General features: G+C 34.8%; 1 protein-coding gene across 1 annotated transcript; it reads left to right on the top strand.

Annotated features, from left to right (window-relative positions):
- The first annotated feature begins 12,242 nt into the window (after positions 1-12,242).
- Positions 12,243-19,159, top strand: LOC128218181 (mucin-3A-like). The gene is made up of 8 exons (XM_052925762.1): positions 12,243-12,608; positions 15,126-15,515; positions 15,875-16,067; positions 16,280-16,461; positions 16,852-17,361; positions 17,798-17,950; positions 18,254-18,296; positions 18,703-19,159. The coding sequence occupies exons 1-8, from the start codon at positions 12,566-12,568 to the stop codon at positions 18,755-18,757; spliced, it is 1,569 nt and encodes a 522-aa protein (XP_052781722.1). The 5' UTR covers positions 12,243-12,565; the 3' UTR covers positions 18,758-19,159.
- The last annotated feature ends 916 nt before the right edge of the window (positions 19,160-20,075 follow it).

Genomic DNA, 20,075 nt, shown 5'->3' with positions numbered 1-20,075 from the left:
GCAGTTGAGCTGGTAAAATTGTGTGGTTTCCGAAGAACTCAACACTAAACACATACTTAAAAAAGCCCAACTGTGTTCATATCCCCGATAATGACATCCAATAGCTGATTTTTCCTTTCCAAAATTGTTAGAAATACTCAAATTAATTTTTGAAAACCTAGCAGTAATTCCTCGAGAGCAAACACAGACAAATAACGAAATACTTAAGGATTGATTCTTATTTTTGTGCGTTCATGCCGTATAAACGCTCGGCCGCGATTTTGCATATCCATGAATCGCGCTAGCATATATGGTACCTTTTTCCTTTATATTTGTTTATATTTTTCGCTCTTATAGAGTTTGAGAACAAGTCTTTAATTACAACAAAGGGGAACAAAACATGTAGACCGAATGTAAATGGTAAGAGCACTTGTCGCAGTAGTTTGCATGAAAAGTCAAAGATTTTGTTTAATCATTTGGTAGTTTCTGTAAACTATCTGGAGATAATGATGATTTTTGTTGTAATATGTTCATTTTAATCAAGAGAGCTTTCGATACATTTTAACACATGTTTTAAATAAGTATGACCCATGTGAATGGGCATAAAAATGTGCTCATGGTGATTTAATGGATAACTTCCAGTTCAAGGTAATAATACCGTCATAATTTCATTTTTTGTTCTATATTAACTTTTGCAAAGATATTGACGTGTTGTGATGTGCTAGTCTTCTCGAATTGTCCTTATTAAAATGCCTGTTCGAAAATACATGACACTTTAACAGTCTCCTTTCATTTCAGGTATTTAAATGTAGATGAAATAAGCGTCGAATTTTATCGTGGAAATATATTCATTGTCTAAATCCCAAATGGGTCATACATTTGTCCTAGAAAGAAATCCCCGAACTCAGAATCATCAGCCATGTTTGTTTTGACAGTTTTTGCAGACAAACCGTAGTCAAAACCGCGTCAATTTTAATTTGTTTTTATTATTCGTTCAATGCGTGTTCTTTTGTTATCAAATGCAAAATCGAACATTTTTCAAAAGATATTTCTAGAAAATAATGTCTTCCATTTAAATTCTTCGTAAAACATCAAAAGAAGCATGTAAACATGCCGGCATTCAACAAAACATGTGCATTGCTATATTTAGCAATAAAGTAGATCGTAGTAAGATCACTACGCACGGTGATTCAGCAGCGCCCAATCAGAGCGTTGGTTTCTTGCCAAACTCCGCTTACAAAGGCCACGAAAGGTCATGCAAAATGAACTCTATTTCTATCGTTCATAAAATCAAGTACGGATGTAAATATAAATATATGACATCAACTTTAATCAATCAATTTAAATAAATGTAAACGATTTTTGCATTTTTACATGAAATACTGCGTTGAAAATTACAATTACAATTTCGAACACCTAGTCTTTTAATTAAAAAAGTAACATGTTCTAAAGTAAATGTTATGAAGTACATGCACTATATTTAAAGACCTATCAAAACATACATGTACATAAAATGGACACACAAATTAAAGAATAATAGTAAACATGTGAAATTATTCTCCATAAATCTCAAGTTTCGTGGTTATATTGAATACCTTAAAAATAGATGTGCTATAAAATGGACACACATATTAAAGAATAATGGTAAAAATATAAGATTATTCTTCATGAGTGTATAGTTTCGTCGTTATATGAAATACTTTAAAAATAGATGTGATATCAAATTTACACACATATTATGTGTATCAAATGATATTAAACAATAATGGTAAACATGTGAGATTATTCTCCATGAATCTCAAGTTTCGTCGTTCAGTCATTGTATTCGACATGCCGTTATGCCTTTGGTCTATGGGGCAACAATACCTCATGGTTAAAAGGTATTTACTATCAATGCTCTCTTATAACACTGTTTACGTTATTTAGTTAACATTAAGTTGGAGGTTGAAGGTTTGTATGATTTGTTTTTGTGTTTATCTTATTATCTATGAACTTATTGTTTTAAGAATAAATTAACTTGACATTTCTTTTATGAATAAGGAATGGCTGGGTTTTATTTCAAATCAATGAGTGGGTTGTGTTTTGTACTATATCACTACTGCGTTGTGGATGTAATTCGCTTTTAGAAAATAAGTAAAAGGAAAAGTGTCATCTTCGTAAGAATAAAGTAGAATATGTTAATTTCGAATAAATAAATTTTATCTTCACTTCAGTCATCGAAAGTAAGCATCTTTTGAAATATACCATACACAAGCATGCACCACCGACAATAAACAAAATACAATGATATAAAATAATATTTCTTTCCTTTTTAAACAACGGACATATTTGACAACACGCCAGTCCATAGAACTTCATCCAGAAATGACCAATGTTATTGACATTCTGTCTTAAAAACAAGATAATTGTAAAACCTGTCTGTAAACATATTCATAACATCTTTCATTTATTTTTGCCGCTGTCAGATAACTTCATTGTGCTTTTACCATCTATCATTAAAATGATTCATATTCAATTATACAGTGTATAAAGGTGATTTATTCAAAACGTGATACTTAAAAATTAGATAATGGAGCTGGTTTATATGATTCCTATGGTGGCATATAACTGCCTGAAGATAACCTATTAACGTTCGCGAATTGTTTCGTGTTAACCACTTAATAAGCTATCTATTTAATATTCGCGTTACCTTCGTGGCAAGATAAATATCTTAAAGGCTCAGTTTAAGGAATGTTTGGCATGGTATTCCCCTGCTGTGCATCTTCTGCTAATTGTACTGGTGTCACAGTAGGGGCCAAATTCCGGTGTATTCGTTTATTGGCACAGGGCCAATTAGTGTCCAAAAAAAATATCTCCAGAACTGCACAGCAGGATACTCAGTTCGGAGATCTGACAACTAGGCAATTAGATTAAGATCAATACTATACACAGTTTTTTTTGTGTTTTTGGGGGGTGGGTCACTTATAGAAGAATTAAAGTTTAAGGAATGTTTGGCATGACAATCCCCTGCTGTGCATCTCCTGCCAATTGCACTGATGTCACAATAGGGGCCAATTTCCTGAATTTTCTGCGAATACAATGACGCGGTATGGAATGTTCATGCAAATACAATGACGCGGTATGGAATATTCATGCGAATACAATCACACGGTATGGAATGTTTATGCGTATACAACGACACGGCATGGAATGTTCATGCGTATACAACGACACGGTATGGAATGTTCATGCGAATACAATGACGCGGTATGGAATGTTCATTCGAATACAACGACACGGTATTGAATGTTCATGCGAATACAATGATACGGTATTGAATGTTCATGCGTATACAATGACACGGTATGGAATGTTCATGCAAATACAATGACACGGTATGGAATGTTCATGTGAATACAATGACGCGGTATGGAATGTTCATGCAAATACAATGACACGGTATGGAATGTTCATGTGAATACAATGACGCGGTATGGAATGTTCATGCGAATACAACAACACGGTATGGAATATTCATGCGAATACAATGACACGGTATGGAATGTTAATGCGAATACAACAACACGGTATGGAATATTCATGCGAATGCAATGACACGGTATTGAATGTTAATGCGAAAACAATGACACGGTGTTGAATGTCCATGCGAATACAATGACACGGTGTTGAATGATCATTCGAATACAACGACACGATATTGAATGTTCATGCGAATGCAAAGACACAGTATGGCATGTTCATGCGTATGCTATAATACGCGGCATCGAATGTCCAGAGAAAGAACTCAAAATGCGTCTGAGGAGCACGTCGTCTTCATAACAGAATACAACCATAAACGGGAGGCAGATCTACAGCTTCAAAAAATATGTTTGGTGATAACAAACCATTAGCGGCGCCATTTGGGGTACCGGCAATCGAAGGTACATCGTTTACGAAAATGAAATGGCATGCAGGGCTTATAAACGGTCGAGAAAGATATTTTCAGAGTCAGTGCTTTTCCATTTAGATTCTCTATGGACGGACAAAGTCTTAAATAGTGGCTAGCGACGGATTCGACATAGAACCGATAACTGCTGAGTCGATAATATTACACAATACACAATGCGATATTGAAATGATAGCACACCAAAGTGTAGGAAACTACTGGATTAGAGCAAAGACTCTTAAAGCCGGGGTGGACCTGTCTGGTTACGCCATTTTACAGTATAACGAATAGGAACCATTGACATCAAATCGGGCGTGTACCTCGAGCGATAGGTGTGTTGTTGTAAACTGTCCATTTTTAGTGTATCCTGGTCAACCAAATGTCGACTGTATAACTTTTAATTATACAAAGTTTTCATCGAGAAGGACACGATAATGATTCCAAAGGGTGGCTATGCTGTTGTTAGAATTACTGCCTCCAATCCGGGTCTTTGGATGCTCCATTGTCACATGGATCCACATACAATGAGAGGAATGGCTGTGCTTTTGAATGAATCATTCTCTGACGTTCCACTTTTCTGTTTTATTTTTCGATTTCAGACACAATTCCGATCACGACATTTTGGGGAATGTTCGGGGCACTGTTAGCGGTTGCTGCAATTGAGCTGTTTATAATCATAATGTGCGCGTATTATAGACGAACAACTACAAAAACATTAAGTTAAAATTGTAGATAAAACAGGTGTACAGTACTAAAATTTAATTTGCACATATTAAACGTATAGTCACTCACTATAATTCTGTGTATTTGATTTTTAACTTTCAAGGCTTATTTGGTCTTTGTGACTTTGTCATTAATAAACTTAAAAAAATTATATTTAAATGTGACGTGCAAAACATGTTCGATACATTATAAAGTTAAGAGCTGTATAATGCATTGATATAGTCATCGATATGTAAATCTTATGTTAAAAAAAATGTTTTATTTCTTTTTTTCTGATCAAAAAGTAAATTATCTACTAGATTAGTTTGTATTCCTTTATTAAACGTGTCTCGTAAAAGGTAGTGAACGATTTAGTCAACATTTCCGTTTGTTTCTAAAGCCGATAAATTAAATTATTGTAGTACATGTATTGAGATGTATTGAAAATGTGAACAATACCAGTAGCTAAGATTAAAATGTCGGGTTTTGAATACATATACAAGGTGACAAGCATGTATTGTAAAATGATTCAACGGTGAATGAGGTTACATATATTACACTTCTTGAATGAATCATCTAGAGAAGTAGACCTACTGATAAATCTTAGCTCTATTAAATTTGAGGGTGTCTTAAGTTTCATGTAACCAGAGATAGGCTCATATCGTAATTTCTCAAGCTTAACAGGGTTAAGAAGTTTATTTCAGTTATACAAAACACACACTTATATTTCATTTTAATTATTGAAATTGGTTTAATGATCATAACTACCATTCCTATTTATGGTTTTAAACTTCATCGAGAAGTTACTATTACGAATATTGTAGAAAAGGTCAACTGAACCCTGTTTTTAGGGATACATGATTTTTTTGAGAAATTGTTGCCAAATTTATACATTTAGAATACTGAGTAATACGTTTGTGTACATTGTTAGAAAAACTTGTTATATGCTTAGGTCGTTCAAAGCTATTTTTAACAAAGCTGGGAAAAGGTTTTGTAAGGTAGATATAAATCAAATAATTAAAAAGAATAACCAATTTGAACTTATTAAAAATGTATTGGTGAAAATTGTCAGAGCTCTACTTGTGAATGCTTTTAGAAGCAAGTGAGCGCATCAACCGTCTTTTTTCCTCTCTCTGTTCCTATATTGATAAGAGTTTAAATGCAAATTACAACAGGCCCAGTGCGTTCAAGATATTTGAATTGATTTAACCACAATGCCATATGCATCGCATTGATTGATATAATGAATGATTGATCAATTTATTGATTGACTGATTGATTGATTGATTGATTAATTGATTGATTGCTTGCATGAATGATCGATCGATTGAATGAATGATTGATTGATTGATTGATTGATTGATTGATTGATTGATTGATTGATTGATTGATTGATTGATTGATTAAGTGATTGATTAAGTGATTGATTAAGTGATTGATCGATTTATTATTTCATTCTTTTCGTTTATTTAATTTTATTATTTAAATTTCATTTATTTTATCTGTTTACTATTTTTATTATTGTTATTTGTTTCTCTTTTTTTACTTTTTTTTCTTCAGCCGCTTGAAACGTAGCATGTTCATATCCTACGTCGATAACTTCTATATGATCAGAATTCGAATATGGACGTTTAATGCCTTGATAGTTTGAATTAAAGTCTTGAGTGTCTGGAGTCGTATTCGATATCCATATACGGTTGGTTTTAATCTCAGAACAAGAAAGTTAGTGTATAAATGAGACTATGAAATCGATTGACTAATACCTAAATTAGATCACTGAGGCCTGTATAAGGATAAGTATTTTACTGAATATGAACGATGAGACAACGAAAGCATAAAAAACCAAAAGAAGTAACAATACAGAATATGTTCTCCTGTCCTATATTCCGTGCCCGTAAGAACAATTAACATTTTTTTAAAGCAATATATTGTTAAGTGAACACAATCCGTTTCATTATTGAGACTGTTTGCGTTTTTTTATTGGAAGCATTGCACAGAGACAGGATGTAACGATGGTTAGAGCTACCCTGGTACTTAAGCGAGCACCAGTGTATAGCACTAGACCACAGATCCACCAGACTCAACTGAAAACACCTATTTATATGCAACAGAGATTACATACTAGTTTGATGTTAAACTTGTAAACTATATATACATTTCAGATCTTCAAATTCAGATTATGGTTGAGGTAGAATTTGCGATGGCGCAAGCTAACGGACCAACATCATTCCTATCCAGAATAGCAACATTTTAAGAAGGCTATATGAACATAGTTGATTAATACAAATGCTAGTGGGGTAATATTTTTCAGATAGGATAGTAAATGTTGTAGGACCTACATTAATATACTGGCGTACATCAGTGCAGGTCAATCACCAGACTCAGCTTACGTCGGTAAAACAAGTGAATTGTGCTTAATAGCATTGTAGCTAATAGGAACAGTGACACCGATATGGCCGCTATATAGTTGGCTGCTCGTCGTTCATTCTCAAACACACGTTCATAGATTTACGCTTGTGGCACTAAACGAGATCAAACAAGTTGTGTGACGGCAACCAGCATACGATGTAGTGAGTGAAGTGATCTCGGCGGTTAAGCATAGGATATTAATGTCGCAGCAAATGATTCGTTGTAACGGAAAAAGGATATATATACTCTGAAAAGGTCCTTGCAATTTCGATGACCCTATCCATTTGGCAAGGCTAACACATTAAACTTAACTTGGGTAGTCTGTTCGATATCCTGAAATTTCATTCGATAAATATGATCTTAACGTGAATAGTCTAATAAAATTTACTGTTTACACTACGAATCCAAAAACGGTTGTAGTGAAGATTTCTTGTAAATTTGGAAGAGCAATGTAGTCCTAAATTACACCAGGTTATATCAGCTTTATATTAGGATAGGGCCTGGGGGAAATGTTTCCCAAACCTAACCACAACATCTTCGAAGCGTTCCTCTCAGTTCCTGGGAGAGGGGCGCACTTGATATCTTGCGATCTCGAAGTGCGTCCCCTGTAACGCTAAATCCTCGATATCCCCCTGTTTACAGAACATTCAATTTAATTGAATTTTTCATTTAATTGTAATACAACTTGATATTATTACACAGTCTATTTTAAAATAGTTTGTGCAATCATATCATGTTTTATTACTACAAAATAAATGCATTTTGAAAGTTGAGTTTAAAACATTTGCCAAAAATAAATTGTCTAATTGTTATTTGATTCACTTTTTCATTGGGTTATATTAGCGAAGTGTAAAGATGAACTGCTTCCCTGGTGAACATACTGACAATACTCAAAATTGCATATAATGCTGCCACCGCTGGGAGTCGAACCCAGGTATTGCCCTTAAAAAGGATGCATTATACAACTGAAATACATGTACAATGGCTGTCAAGCTACCAGTTTTAGCCCATTTAAGGCAGAAAGTTAGAATCTATATACCACACTGTTGTTTTTTTAAATAATTCACCTGAAATAAACATGATATCATTCTGACATTTTAAAACAAATATTTAAAAAAAATCCCTACCTACCGACCCATCTTTTTTTCAGCATGTTACAGGAAACAGACATATTTTTTTAGGCCTTAAGGATATTTAAATAAATGCAGAACTTTATTAAAGCTAGGAGATGGTATAAGTCCCATGTAAAAGTTAAATACAAAAGGACACTAGATTGACATTAACTATATCTGAGGTTTTATCGTTATATCTTAATGGCCCTGTGTTATGTTGATCTTATGCGAGGAAGCATCATGTATAACCTTACTGAATACAGGCTCCCATTTCGCGAAAATTATTATACATAACACGCATTTCATTAAACCAAATCACTTACTTGAGGTTCATTTTTTCAATTAAAAACATATTGTTTATCGTATTAATTTAACATATAGTTTTCTTGAAAAGCTTCAGACGAGTGCTCATTAAAATTTGAATATTTTACAAACCAATCAAATGATGTTCATATTTTTAATATGTAGGACACTTATTTGTTTTCATTGTGTCTTTCTTTCTTTTTGTTTTACGAAAGTTTAGTATGTATCTGTTGTTATTTATTTATATCATTATTATCAATAAGTACATTAAACAGTCATCTATTGGTATATGAAAAATTATCTTAGTGTATTTTCACATATTTGGCATCTAAAGTCAATTCCTTGTTAAGGAAAACATTCTGACATGTTTGCTACTTGATTGGTTATTTTATTTTTGCAAACATTAATCGGATCTTAATGCTTCAATGCTTGTATTTTTACCATGTTAAGTTATCAAAATGTGACACTTGTAAACACACACACACACACACACACACACACACACACACACACACATGCAAACACACATGCACGCACACGCAATAATAACACACACACGTACACGCACACACACACATACGGGCGCGCGCGACAAAAACACACTCTGAAAATCGTTTTGTGTTTGTTTTGTTAAATAAGATGTATTTTTCACTGAATGAGATGAGCTATATGAAAATAGAAATATCATACTGCAAATACACTAATTATTGTATATACACAAGATGATACAGGACACAATTCATGAATTGTTGGTTTTCCTACCAAGATTTTAAGAGTGTAGATTTTTTTATTTTGGTCATCCTTAAATTTGTAGTGAAAGCGAAAATATGCTTTAAGGCTAAACAAATTTACGGGTTGGGGGTCTCATTTGTCGGTCGGATAAAGCCAAACAAACTCTTTATTAACTGTGGCCTCGGTGTAAATCAAGGGATTTACACGAGTAGATCCTGTATTTGACATCGGAGCGGGACCACTTAATCCCAAATGTTGTGTTTGGTCTTAATTTATGCATAACTCCTCTACAATTCTGAGTATGATATCAAATCTTCACCTGGGTCAAATTTAGCTGGGTTGTGGGGTCGTAACAAACGTGACACCAATATGAGTATATGGTCGGTTGAAGATCAAACGCGACAATCCTTCTATTTCATCGGTTTGACATCGAACTTACAAGTATTTACATTGTTTACGGTTTATTTATTTATAATTTGGTACTTTCGGAATCATTGCATCGTGAACTCTTTCTCTTATTCTTTATTCGATAGGTTGCAGAACGCCATGTGTACGTGTTCTTATGGAGCGAGTAAGTGTGGCATTTTAATTCCTTTCTATGTAATAGTTAAATGATATGAATTAAAATTTTAATGATTAAGAATGGGTGGATTGAACGTAGCGAAGGACCTCATCTCAATTATTAAGAGTTTAATTCAGGTCATCTAACTGACTTAGAAAACAACCTCATTGGCTGACTTGTCAACGCAAAATCTGACATCCGCAAAAAGTAAAAATCTTAATGATTAAGTCTTGTAATTAATGATTGCTAATCTGCAATATCATTGGCGGTAAATGTAGGTTAAATTCTAAGACCAGTTGTATTCAAATTAAGACTGATGTTAAATTAATTCAAAATTATTTATTTTGCTCTTCCTACTATATAAAGTATTATTCTTAAATAATGCAGATAAAAAAAATCAATTTGGCAGTGCAAATAAGGTCTCCTAAACTCGAGAGATTGCGGAAAATCATGTGTATGTGTAAATATACACGCCTTTGTAAATCGCTTTCCTCATGCTTATACGTAAATAATGCACTCATACTTGAATGCCGCTGTACACGTACCTGAATGCCGTTGTGCACGTTCCTGACTACCGTTGTGCACGTATCTGAATGCCTGAGTGCAAGTTCCTGACTACCGTTGTGCACGTATCTCATTGCCTGAGTGCACGTTCTTTAATGCAGTTCTACATGTACCCGAATGCCGTTGTGCACGTTCTTAAATGCCCTAGTGCACGTACCAAAATGCCGTTGTTCCCGAACTTGAATGCCGTTGTGCACTTACCCGAATGCCGTTGTGCCCGAACTTGAATGCCCTAGTGCACTTACCCGAATGCCGTTGTGCACGTTCTTAAATGCCCTAGTGCACGTACCGAAATGTCGTTGTGCTCGAACTCGAATACCGTTGTGCACGTACCGAAATGCAGTTGTACACGTACCCGAATGCCGTTGTGCACGTTCTTAAATGCCCTAGTGCACGTACCGAAATGCCGTTGTGCCCGAACTTGAATAACGTTGTGCACTTACCGAAATGCAGTTGTGCACGTACCTGATTGCCTTTGTGCACGTTCTTCAATGCCCTAGTGCACGTACCGAAATGCTTTGTGCACGTTCTTAAATGCCCTAGTACACGTTCCCAAATGCCGTTGTGCACGTTCCTGAATGCCGAAGTGCACATTAAGCTGCTCTCGCGTACATGAACAATTAGTGTATCACGGCCTCTCAAATATTTTAACACTTGAGATTACCTATAAATTTGACTCCTAGTGACACGCTTTTTTGTCTTACTTGTATAGAGTTTCAACATTTATTTGTAGATCAAGTCCACACCGTGCCATGCAAACTTGTCTCTTACATTTAAAAAATACTGAAAGGGAGGCAAACGAAGCAGATTATCGAATTTAAGTCGTTGTAGAGTTGTGTGAATAGTTAAAACTTTAAAAATGCGCGATTATCACCATTATCGCGAGAATTGTCAGACGTTCATTCTGCACCTCATACTCAAGATGACAAATTTGTACAGTTTTATATTTGTTCGTGTTTTTTGTTCTAAAAACATGTTGTAATGCGAGATGGTGCACCCAAATATGAAGTCAGATTATGTAATTTTCAATGACGAAAAAACAACTTTTAAATCTTACTGAAATGCTATTTAAAGTTCCTACTTCTATAACAACAACAATAAAACTTCAGTTCTTTTCTATTTCAAAATCAGTCCATTTTTTCATCTTTCTGTTCTCGGAATACACTTGTATTTTTCTCAATTTACTCATCATCTTATCATCAGGGTGTGTATACCACGTGATAAATTGCGCCATAACTGCTACGTCGGAAGGCAATGTTTTGCTTCAAATGCATAGTTTAAACAAAGATAACTTTGATATTTCTTCACCTGTTTAAATGACACATAGCGCAGTCTACGTCGCTTACGGAGATCCGCCTTCGGTCTTTCACCAGAAATTGATTGAGGGTTTAGTTTCTGAAAACACTTCGACAAACCTTTTCACAATACGGCCGTCTGACGGAGAACGGTCAAAACATCATTTTGGAAACAGGTTTGTCGAAGTGTTTGATGAAACTAATCACCCTATAAAACTTCGGTTATAAAACGAAGGCGGGACTCTTTAAGCGGCTTAGACTGCCCTTTGTTTTATTTAAAATGGTAAAAGAAAAGTTATCTTTGATTAAAGTCTTTATTTTAAGCAAAATGTTGCCATCCGACGTTGCATATATGGCGTAATTTAACACGTGGTATACACACACTGTCATGTATTCAGATTCATTAATATACCCAGTTGACTTCTTTAAATTGATAAATGAATATTAACAGATATTCATTGGCTTATACTGTTCAGATTTATATTTTGAATTTTGGCATAGCCTTTGGTTCATTCAACCGATATCATTATTCAATAAGGTTCAACTCGTATGGGAAAATTTATACAAACCAGAACGTCATTTAGGATATCCAATAAAAGGAATGCAATGTCATACTAAAAATACCCCAACGCTTCCCGATATTTGACACTCTCACACTTGTATTCATCAAAAGAATTTAATACAATATACGTTTAAGAACCTTTAACCTAATTGTCTGTGAAAAACCACTAATGATTTGTCTATTTTATTACCATAAACATTTTAAGTAGACGGTGGAGGCATTTAGCAATTAGAATTATATAATGAAATGGACAGTTTAAAAACAGACTATCGTTTTTCACACGTGAATCACGGACCTTTAAATAGTTCTTTGTCAAAGAATCCGGATTCCTTATTCTGAAATTCATTTTTTCCCAGAAGATTTATACCACTTGTGCTTGGAACTTGTGCATGTAGTTATAGTATATATATTGACATTGAAATGATTTTTTTCGTGCAATTACTGGCTTTTCATATTGTCCATGGTATGTAGAACATTAACTGTTTATTTTATTGTTATCTTTTTTACCAAACAAAATGTATTTCCGGCTTATACAAGAATTTAAACAAAATTAAAGAATACTTCTCTGTGAAATTAAGCTTAAATATTATCGATTTTCTGACGTCGAAACGGACATTTGTATATCTCTGTTTCAATTATTCTCGATTCCGTAAAAATTAAAGTAGCTGTACGGTTGTTTATGCTTGAAAAACAACGTCTTATTATAATTGATATTATATAAATAAAATTATTGTTAATTGCTAACGAAACTTCGTGAATTCCAATACAACTATGTACTGAATATCCTTCCAAATAGTGCCAACCTGTATACATATACTTTTGATGTTTTGAGGTTGTATGACCTTTGTTAATTAACATTGTCTATTCCGTATGATTCAAATACTTCGGGGTGAATACAGAATCCGTTCACTAACTCATTCAACGGAGTTGCATCTATTACGTTTTATGAGTTGTTGCCAAGCAAAGGAACGTATGACTGTGAAATAATTTTATGATACGTTAGCTATAATGAAAATTCCTTTAATATGAGATGGAAACAATTAGAAAATATATTGTTTATGTTTTAAGCCATCTGCCGCAAGGCCCAGAGTTTTAATCATGTTGCATAAATTTTTATAATGCTCGTCAAAAACCCCACGAACATTCTCTTTGTTAAAATGGCCGCGTTACGTCTTCATGGAATGACAATTATTGTATAATCGTAAAAAGTACCGTTCATGTTTTGTTTTGTGTTTGTGCTTTGACATTTAGTAATTGTTTTTGTATTAGTAATTCTTTTATTTTGCATGGATATAAAACATTTTCTTCTTATTTTGCTCAATTATGTGAATTCTGTAACATCTTACTTCGTTTCGCTGGAGAAGCCTCCCTTGATTTCAATACACAAAAGTACGTAACACATTCATACGCGCAAGCCATTCAATATTTGGACATTCGAGAGGCATATTGAAATAGTCAGATATGTAATAAATGGAATACTACGACAGGATGCCTTTCTGGTGACCTGCACCACGTCTCGTTTGTTGTGTTTACATGTAGCCTTCTCAACCTTAAGTCTTGATGGTTACATGTTTACACACCGAACTCGAAGTGATACATGTCACCAGAAAAGCGTCCTATCATAATACATCATATTTATTGCGTGATATTTACATGACATCAGAATGTTGCGTCATTAAAATAACTAACGTTTATATGTATAAGTACTGATTTTGATCCGGGAAGTTGTATTTGATGCTAGCCCTTCGTGTAGTCTGCAGAAAATCCACTAGAGTTGAATACAACAATCCAGAATAAAACGCAGTAATATTATCAGCCTTTTTATAGGGTTTAAGAAGGACGGGTAAATGTAGATTGTTAATATGAAATACAGTTTCATTCAAGTACACATGAATAACTGTTTGTAATGTGATACAGCGTTTCTACAGACTTATCGTTTAAACGTATGAATTTTGTAAGAATACGGTGACATGATAACATTTGCATTAGGTCTTTATTTTTGAAAAGAAAATCTCAAGAAGTTTGGGTACATTACAGTGTTGTCAAATTAATGATATTCCTTTTAGATATCGGCGATGACAAAGACTAATTCGGGATCATTAGGCTCGGTGATTTTAAACAAGAAATATATTTGAAAAAAATAAAATAAACGTCGTTCGAGTGATGTTTGTGATATGTTAAAAATCCGCCGTCGGAGCGGGAGGTCGTGGATTCGATCTGTGGTCGCGTCATTCCGAAAGACATTACAAGTTGGTACAAGTAGCTTCCTTGCATAGTGCTCAGCAATTAAAGGGTAGTGCTAGGAAAAGTATTGGTTTAACATAGGAAAGTTGTATCCCGTGTTCGATGCTTTACACCTAGCACGTAAAAGAACCAAGGGTTCTGTTCGAAAGGAGCTATGGTATCGCACCCGGACTCCTTGTATCCAAACATTGTCTCTTCCGCGTGTTGTCCCTTCAGCAAAAACAAAGGACCCCGTTGGAAATAAGTGCTTGCACTTTCATAGGTTTCCTTGACCGCAAGTTCTAAAGAAATACATATAGTTTAAAAATATCCAATTTGCTACAAAATCAAATATGATATCTTGCGTAATAATTGTGGCTCTAAAGAGGGTGGCCTATCAATAGGTCAATATTTTGATAGTAAATACTACACATAACAGTACATTGTATTTATTCCTTAAATATGATTAACAATACTATTTTTGTTCTTTGCAACTCAAAAAAATAAGATATATGTATAAGACAAATTCATGAAATAAACCTGTAATGAAGTCATTACTTATATGCATGAACCGAACGAATTATTATGGATTAAGTTGTTTGACCCAATTATTGATCAATAAAATAAGATATGTCCTAACGATTTTTAACACGAAGGCAACGAGGTATGGAGTTTCATTCGATGACATAACTGATAACTATGAATTTGAAAGAAATCATTTCAGGCTTTGCACGCAAATATGTTATTATATTTTCAGGGAATTTTGCCCTTGGTACTTTATACAAAAGCACCGCTTCTTGTTTCGGCGTTACCTCACCAGCAAGTAATTTTATGTCTTCTTCGTGTCCACCGGGGGAAGTAATTGCAATAAAGACTTTTACCGTCGCCTACAAAGCAGCGGCACTGAATTGCACTTTGGACAGCGTTCGTATCCAAAATCAGTTTCAACTTTGTTGTTCGAACATAACCGAACAAGACTGCCAAATGTCATATAATATTCACCCCAATAATGCAGTTCAGTATATAGAAAAATGCAATGGTAGACGTAGTTGCAACGTGATGGCTACTGTTGTTCTGCCACAAGATTGTATTGGAGTACCTGATCACTATCCAAACTACATGCATATAAACTACTATTGCATACCTGGTAAGTTTGGTCATACACGTCAAATGTAGTTTATCCTCCACGTTTAGTTATGTTTTAAAAAATACATTCTTGAAATGGCGATCCTTCAAACTACATCTAGGTATGAAAATAATTGGAAATGTTTATTGACAGTGATGCACGTGCAACACTTTCACATTTCAAATGTAACAATAGGGGTGGATTATTTCGATGGAAATAAATTCAATTTCCCATTAACATCATCATTTTTTAAGCGTATAATAAAACTGACTGTATTAAAAATGTCTGTTCACAATGTTTGATTTTGAAACTTTTCAGGGACTGAACTATCTCTGACGTACCTGCTATTAATTTTTTGATGGCATTTTGTTTATTTTTAGAGACGGGTATTCTTAGCAGCATGTCAGGAACGATAACCTCTACGAGCTTAGGGCAGCATGTTTATTTGCAAAGTCCCGGTTTCAACAACGGTCAGAAGATCCCGTCGGGAAAAACTCTGACTTGCTCTGTCCACACGTGTGATATGGGCTCAAAACTCTCTATAACACTGCGGCAGATTGTGATGGAAAACAAGTATAGTTACCATTCATTAGTATATGAACATTTGAATACGCGTATATAAAACAAATATCGAAAGTATTTTGTTTGCAAAGCAGCATTCTGTTTCTGTGTTCGAACAATGAGTTCATTGAGTTAAGGCAGTCATATTTACCTTGGTTAAAATGTTCTGTTTTATTGTTCTATTTAGATACCTTCATGATAAGTAAAAATGTAAACATCTTAAGGTGGGGCCAATGCCAACAAAGACTTATTGTGAGACGACCCGACGGTATCATTATCGGTATTTGGAACTGTCAAAATAACACAGCTTCGCCGAAAACATTGCAAACAAGCGAACAGTATCTTATCATTCAGCTAGAGAACAGCCTTACATCTGATTTAGGCTCGTTTTGGCTTGGATTTGCTGGTACGTATACCACGGTTTCGGAGTATGAAATATCATTGACCGGTACCACTTTAACAATGCCGTAAGAATTAATAGTTGAAATAAAATGTTTACTTATAAAGAACGTTTAACACCATCATATATTATTGACATGTATGTTAAATCCAATTGTTTCTTTCACTGAAGTACGAACTGCTAGTACGAACTCAAGTGCTAATGAGAAACAAAAGAGAAATACCAAATTATTACTATGATCAATGCAACAAATGTCAATGCAAAAAGACACACGGAGCCATAAACAAAAACAAACTCAAGTTAAAGGTTATATGAATAAATTTTCAACCAATATTTGTAGTTTTTGCAACGGTAAGCGGAAAACCAAGGCATAGGGCATTATTTTCTATCCATCAGGATCCTCCCCGGATGGTAGGGTAACAGTCTCATGTCCTCCTGAAACAAATCCATGTGCTGGTGCCTCTTCAACAATATATTCAACATCGACAGCTATGACGACCACCACCAAAGCAACAAGAACAATGGATTCAACATCTACACCAATGACGCCGACGACCACAACCACTACCACAACAAGAACAACAACAGATTCAACATCTACACCAATGACGACGACCACTTCAGCAGCAACAACAACGGATTTAACATCAACACTTTTGACGACCAACACCACAGCAACAACAACAGATTCAATATCTACACAAATGGTGACGTCCTCCACCACCACCACCACCACCACCACCACAGCAACAACATCGATCTCAACGACTGCTGGACAATCCAGCACTTCAAATATAACAGAAGAGAATACAACATCAATAATAAATGTAGAAACTTTATCCAATTCGAAAACAACTCTGGGGTCAACACTATTGGACACATCAACTACACCAAAACATAAAAAAGGTGATTTTGTGGAAATAATTCGATCAATTTCATTTCATGCACTATAAAACTTATATAACAATGACATATTTTGCATAATAATTAAGTATTTACATGTGTATGTTGTTGTTTTTCATTTTTTAAGTTTCACAATTATAAGATGAAAAGTACAGGGACTGGCACTATAGTCGAAAATTAAAAAAATAAATAAATAAATAAACCCTGTTAAGAGGCCAGGCCGAACGACCATGAACTAGAGGTATGAACGTAACAACACCACATACATAAAAACCAACACCACAGACCGACCACACACGCAACAAAATTGCTTTGCCATCAAACCTTAGTGATTTACAATAAAATTAACAACTTTTAAAGTCTTGTTGAGGGTTTTCTTATCGACGTTTATTCATCATTTTGTTAAAGATAGTTGACGTTTTCAAATGTCTTTATTCAGGTTTGACGAACGCAAGTATTGGTATCGTCGTAGGAGGAATAGTGGGTTTTGGTCTTATTGCTTTTATACTTTCGATCGTTTTTATTCGAAGGAGGATAAATAATGGAAAGGCACATCGAACTGCCAATCCCCTACCATCGTATCCTCGAGCAGGTATTCATACTACCGCATGTAGTTTAATAATAATAATAATAATAATAATAATAATAATAATAATAATAATAATAATGATGATGATGATGATGATAATTGGGAAGATTAGCCCATAAAATGTCCCTTTAAGGCGAGGGATCTGTTATAGATGTACGATTATCGTCCCTAAGTTACCATTATGACAGTTAAACATATTCTTATTATCAAAACCCAGTTAATATCACTTTTATAAATTAACAAGGCAGTGTTTATATACGACAGTATATAAGTGTGTCCACAACAAATATATACCTTTCTTTTTAGTACCAATTTGGAACCCCAACGAAACGACAAATCCTGGTTACGCGTAAGTAATATTCGAAAACAATAAATATGTAAACTTTCAAAATAATTATCTTTACTGATGTGTGTATATGTAAGCATATTTATACTTGCAGTCGGGACTTGCCCATTTGGCGAGTGCTTCGAGAAGAATGTTATTTATTATTATTTTTTATTTTTGAGGGGGTTGGAGGGGGAGGGGAGAAAAAGAATTTAACGATGGTTAGAACTACCGTGGTTCTTGAACGTGCAATTGTATAACACTGTCACACCAGGCCTCCATTTAACGTCCCCCCCCCCCCCCGGATTGACAGTCAAATGTGTTACCACAATACCACAGATCCGCCAGACTTAACTGAAAACACTACCAGAACCTACGTATATGCAAAAGAGATTTAATGCTTAATAAGTAAACTATATATACATTTCAGACCTTCAAGTTCATCATACGAGGTTTTTGTTAGAATTGCCGAGGGCGCAAGCTAAAGGACCAACTTCTCCTCCTATCCGAAATAGCAACATTTTAAGATGGCTATATGCACATATTGGACTAATTTAAATGAAATTTGATAAATATAATCTTACAGTGAATATTGTGATAAAACTGCTTGTTCGGGAAAAGTTCCAGCCACTTCTGCTATCTCTTTTGTTACCTTTTTGCCAACACGCATTGGTTTAAACTGTGTTTTGCCTGACCTTTTGTTATTTTATTTCAAAGTGTGTGTGTGTGTGTGTGCGTGCGTGCGTGCGCGCGTGCGCGCGGGCGTGTGTGTGTGTGTGTGTGTGTGTGTGTGTGTGTGTGCGGAGATTTCTTTGTCCCAGCAACTCTGAATGTTTGAATACTTGTTTTTATCATGCAAAGTTATCAAAATACACACATAAAAACTACTCTAAAACTTGTTTTGTGTCTTCTTGATTTTAAACATGAAATGTAAGGATTCGTTCGCAGATAGAATATAGTATTATTGATTCAGTTAATGCATGCTTGAATTTTTAAACTAGGCTTTAAATGCGACCTTCCTGGTTTAGAAAAGACGCTAATAAAATCCCCTACATTTACCGAGATATATCCGATTACCATTATTAAAACGGATATACGTATTAATCACTAAATGGGTAAGCTTTATGAATATAGAAATATAATACTCCAAATACATCACCTACTGTATATATACAATATAATTCAGAAAACAATTACGAATAGTTGGTTTTCCAACCAAGATTGCGAGAGTGGAGACTTTTTGTTTTATTCATACATATTCCTTCACATAAACCATTCTCCTCATCCTAAAAGAGTTATAATGTACACTTACCTGAATGTCGTAGTTCGCGTAGCTGTGCATGTACCTGAATGCCCGTAGGCATGTTACTGAATTTCCATAGTGCACGTACGTGAATGCCTGTAGTGCACGAACATGAATGCCCGTGGTGCACGTACATGAATGCCCGTAGTGCACATATCTGAATGCCCGTAGTGCATGTACCTGAATGCCCGTGGCACGTATCTGAATGCCCGTAGTTCACGTACCTAAATGCCGTAGTGCACGTACATGAATGCCGTTATGCACGTACCTGAATGCCGTAGTGCATATACCCGAATGTCGTAGTGCACAAGAAAAAGCACTCAATTACATGTACAAGTAGTGTTGCACAACGTCTCAAATATCTGTACACATGAGAAGACCTATAATTTAAACTTATAGTAACACGACATTCTGGCTTACTTGTATAGAGTTTCAACAGATATTTCAAGATTTAGTCCATTCCGTAGTATGTAAACTTGTCTTTTGCAATGGAAATTACT

The sequence above is a fragment of the Mya arenaria genome, chromosome 14 (assembly GCF_026914265.1).
Source record: "Mya arenaria isolate MELC-2E11 chromosome 14, ASM2691426v1".
NCBI classification, from domain to species: domain Eukaryota; kingdom Metazoa; phylum Mollusca; class Bivalvia; order Myida; family Myidae; genus Mya; species Mya arenaria.
Note: the sequence above shows the minus strand (reverse complement) of the source record. Positions and strands in the feature narration are given on the sequence as shown.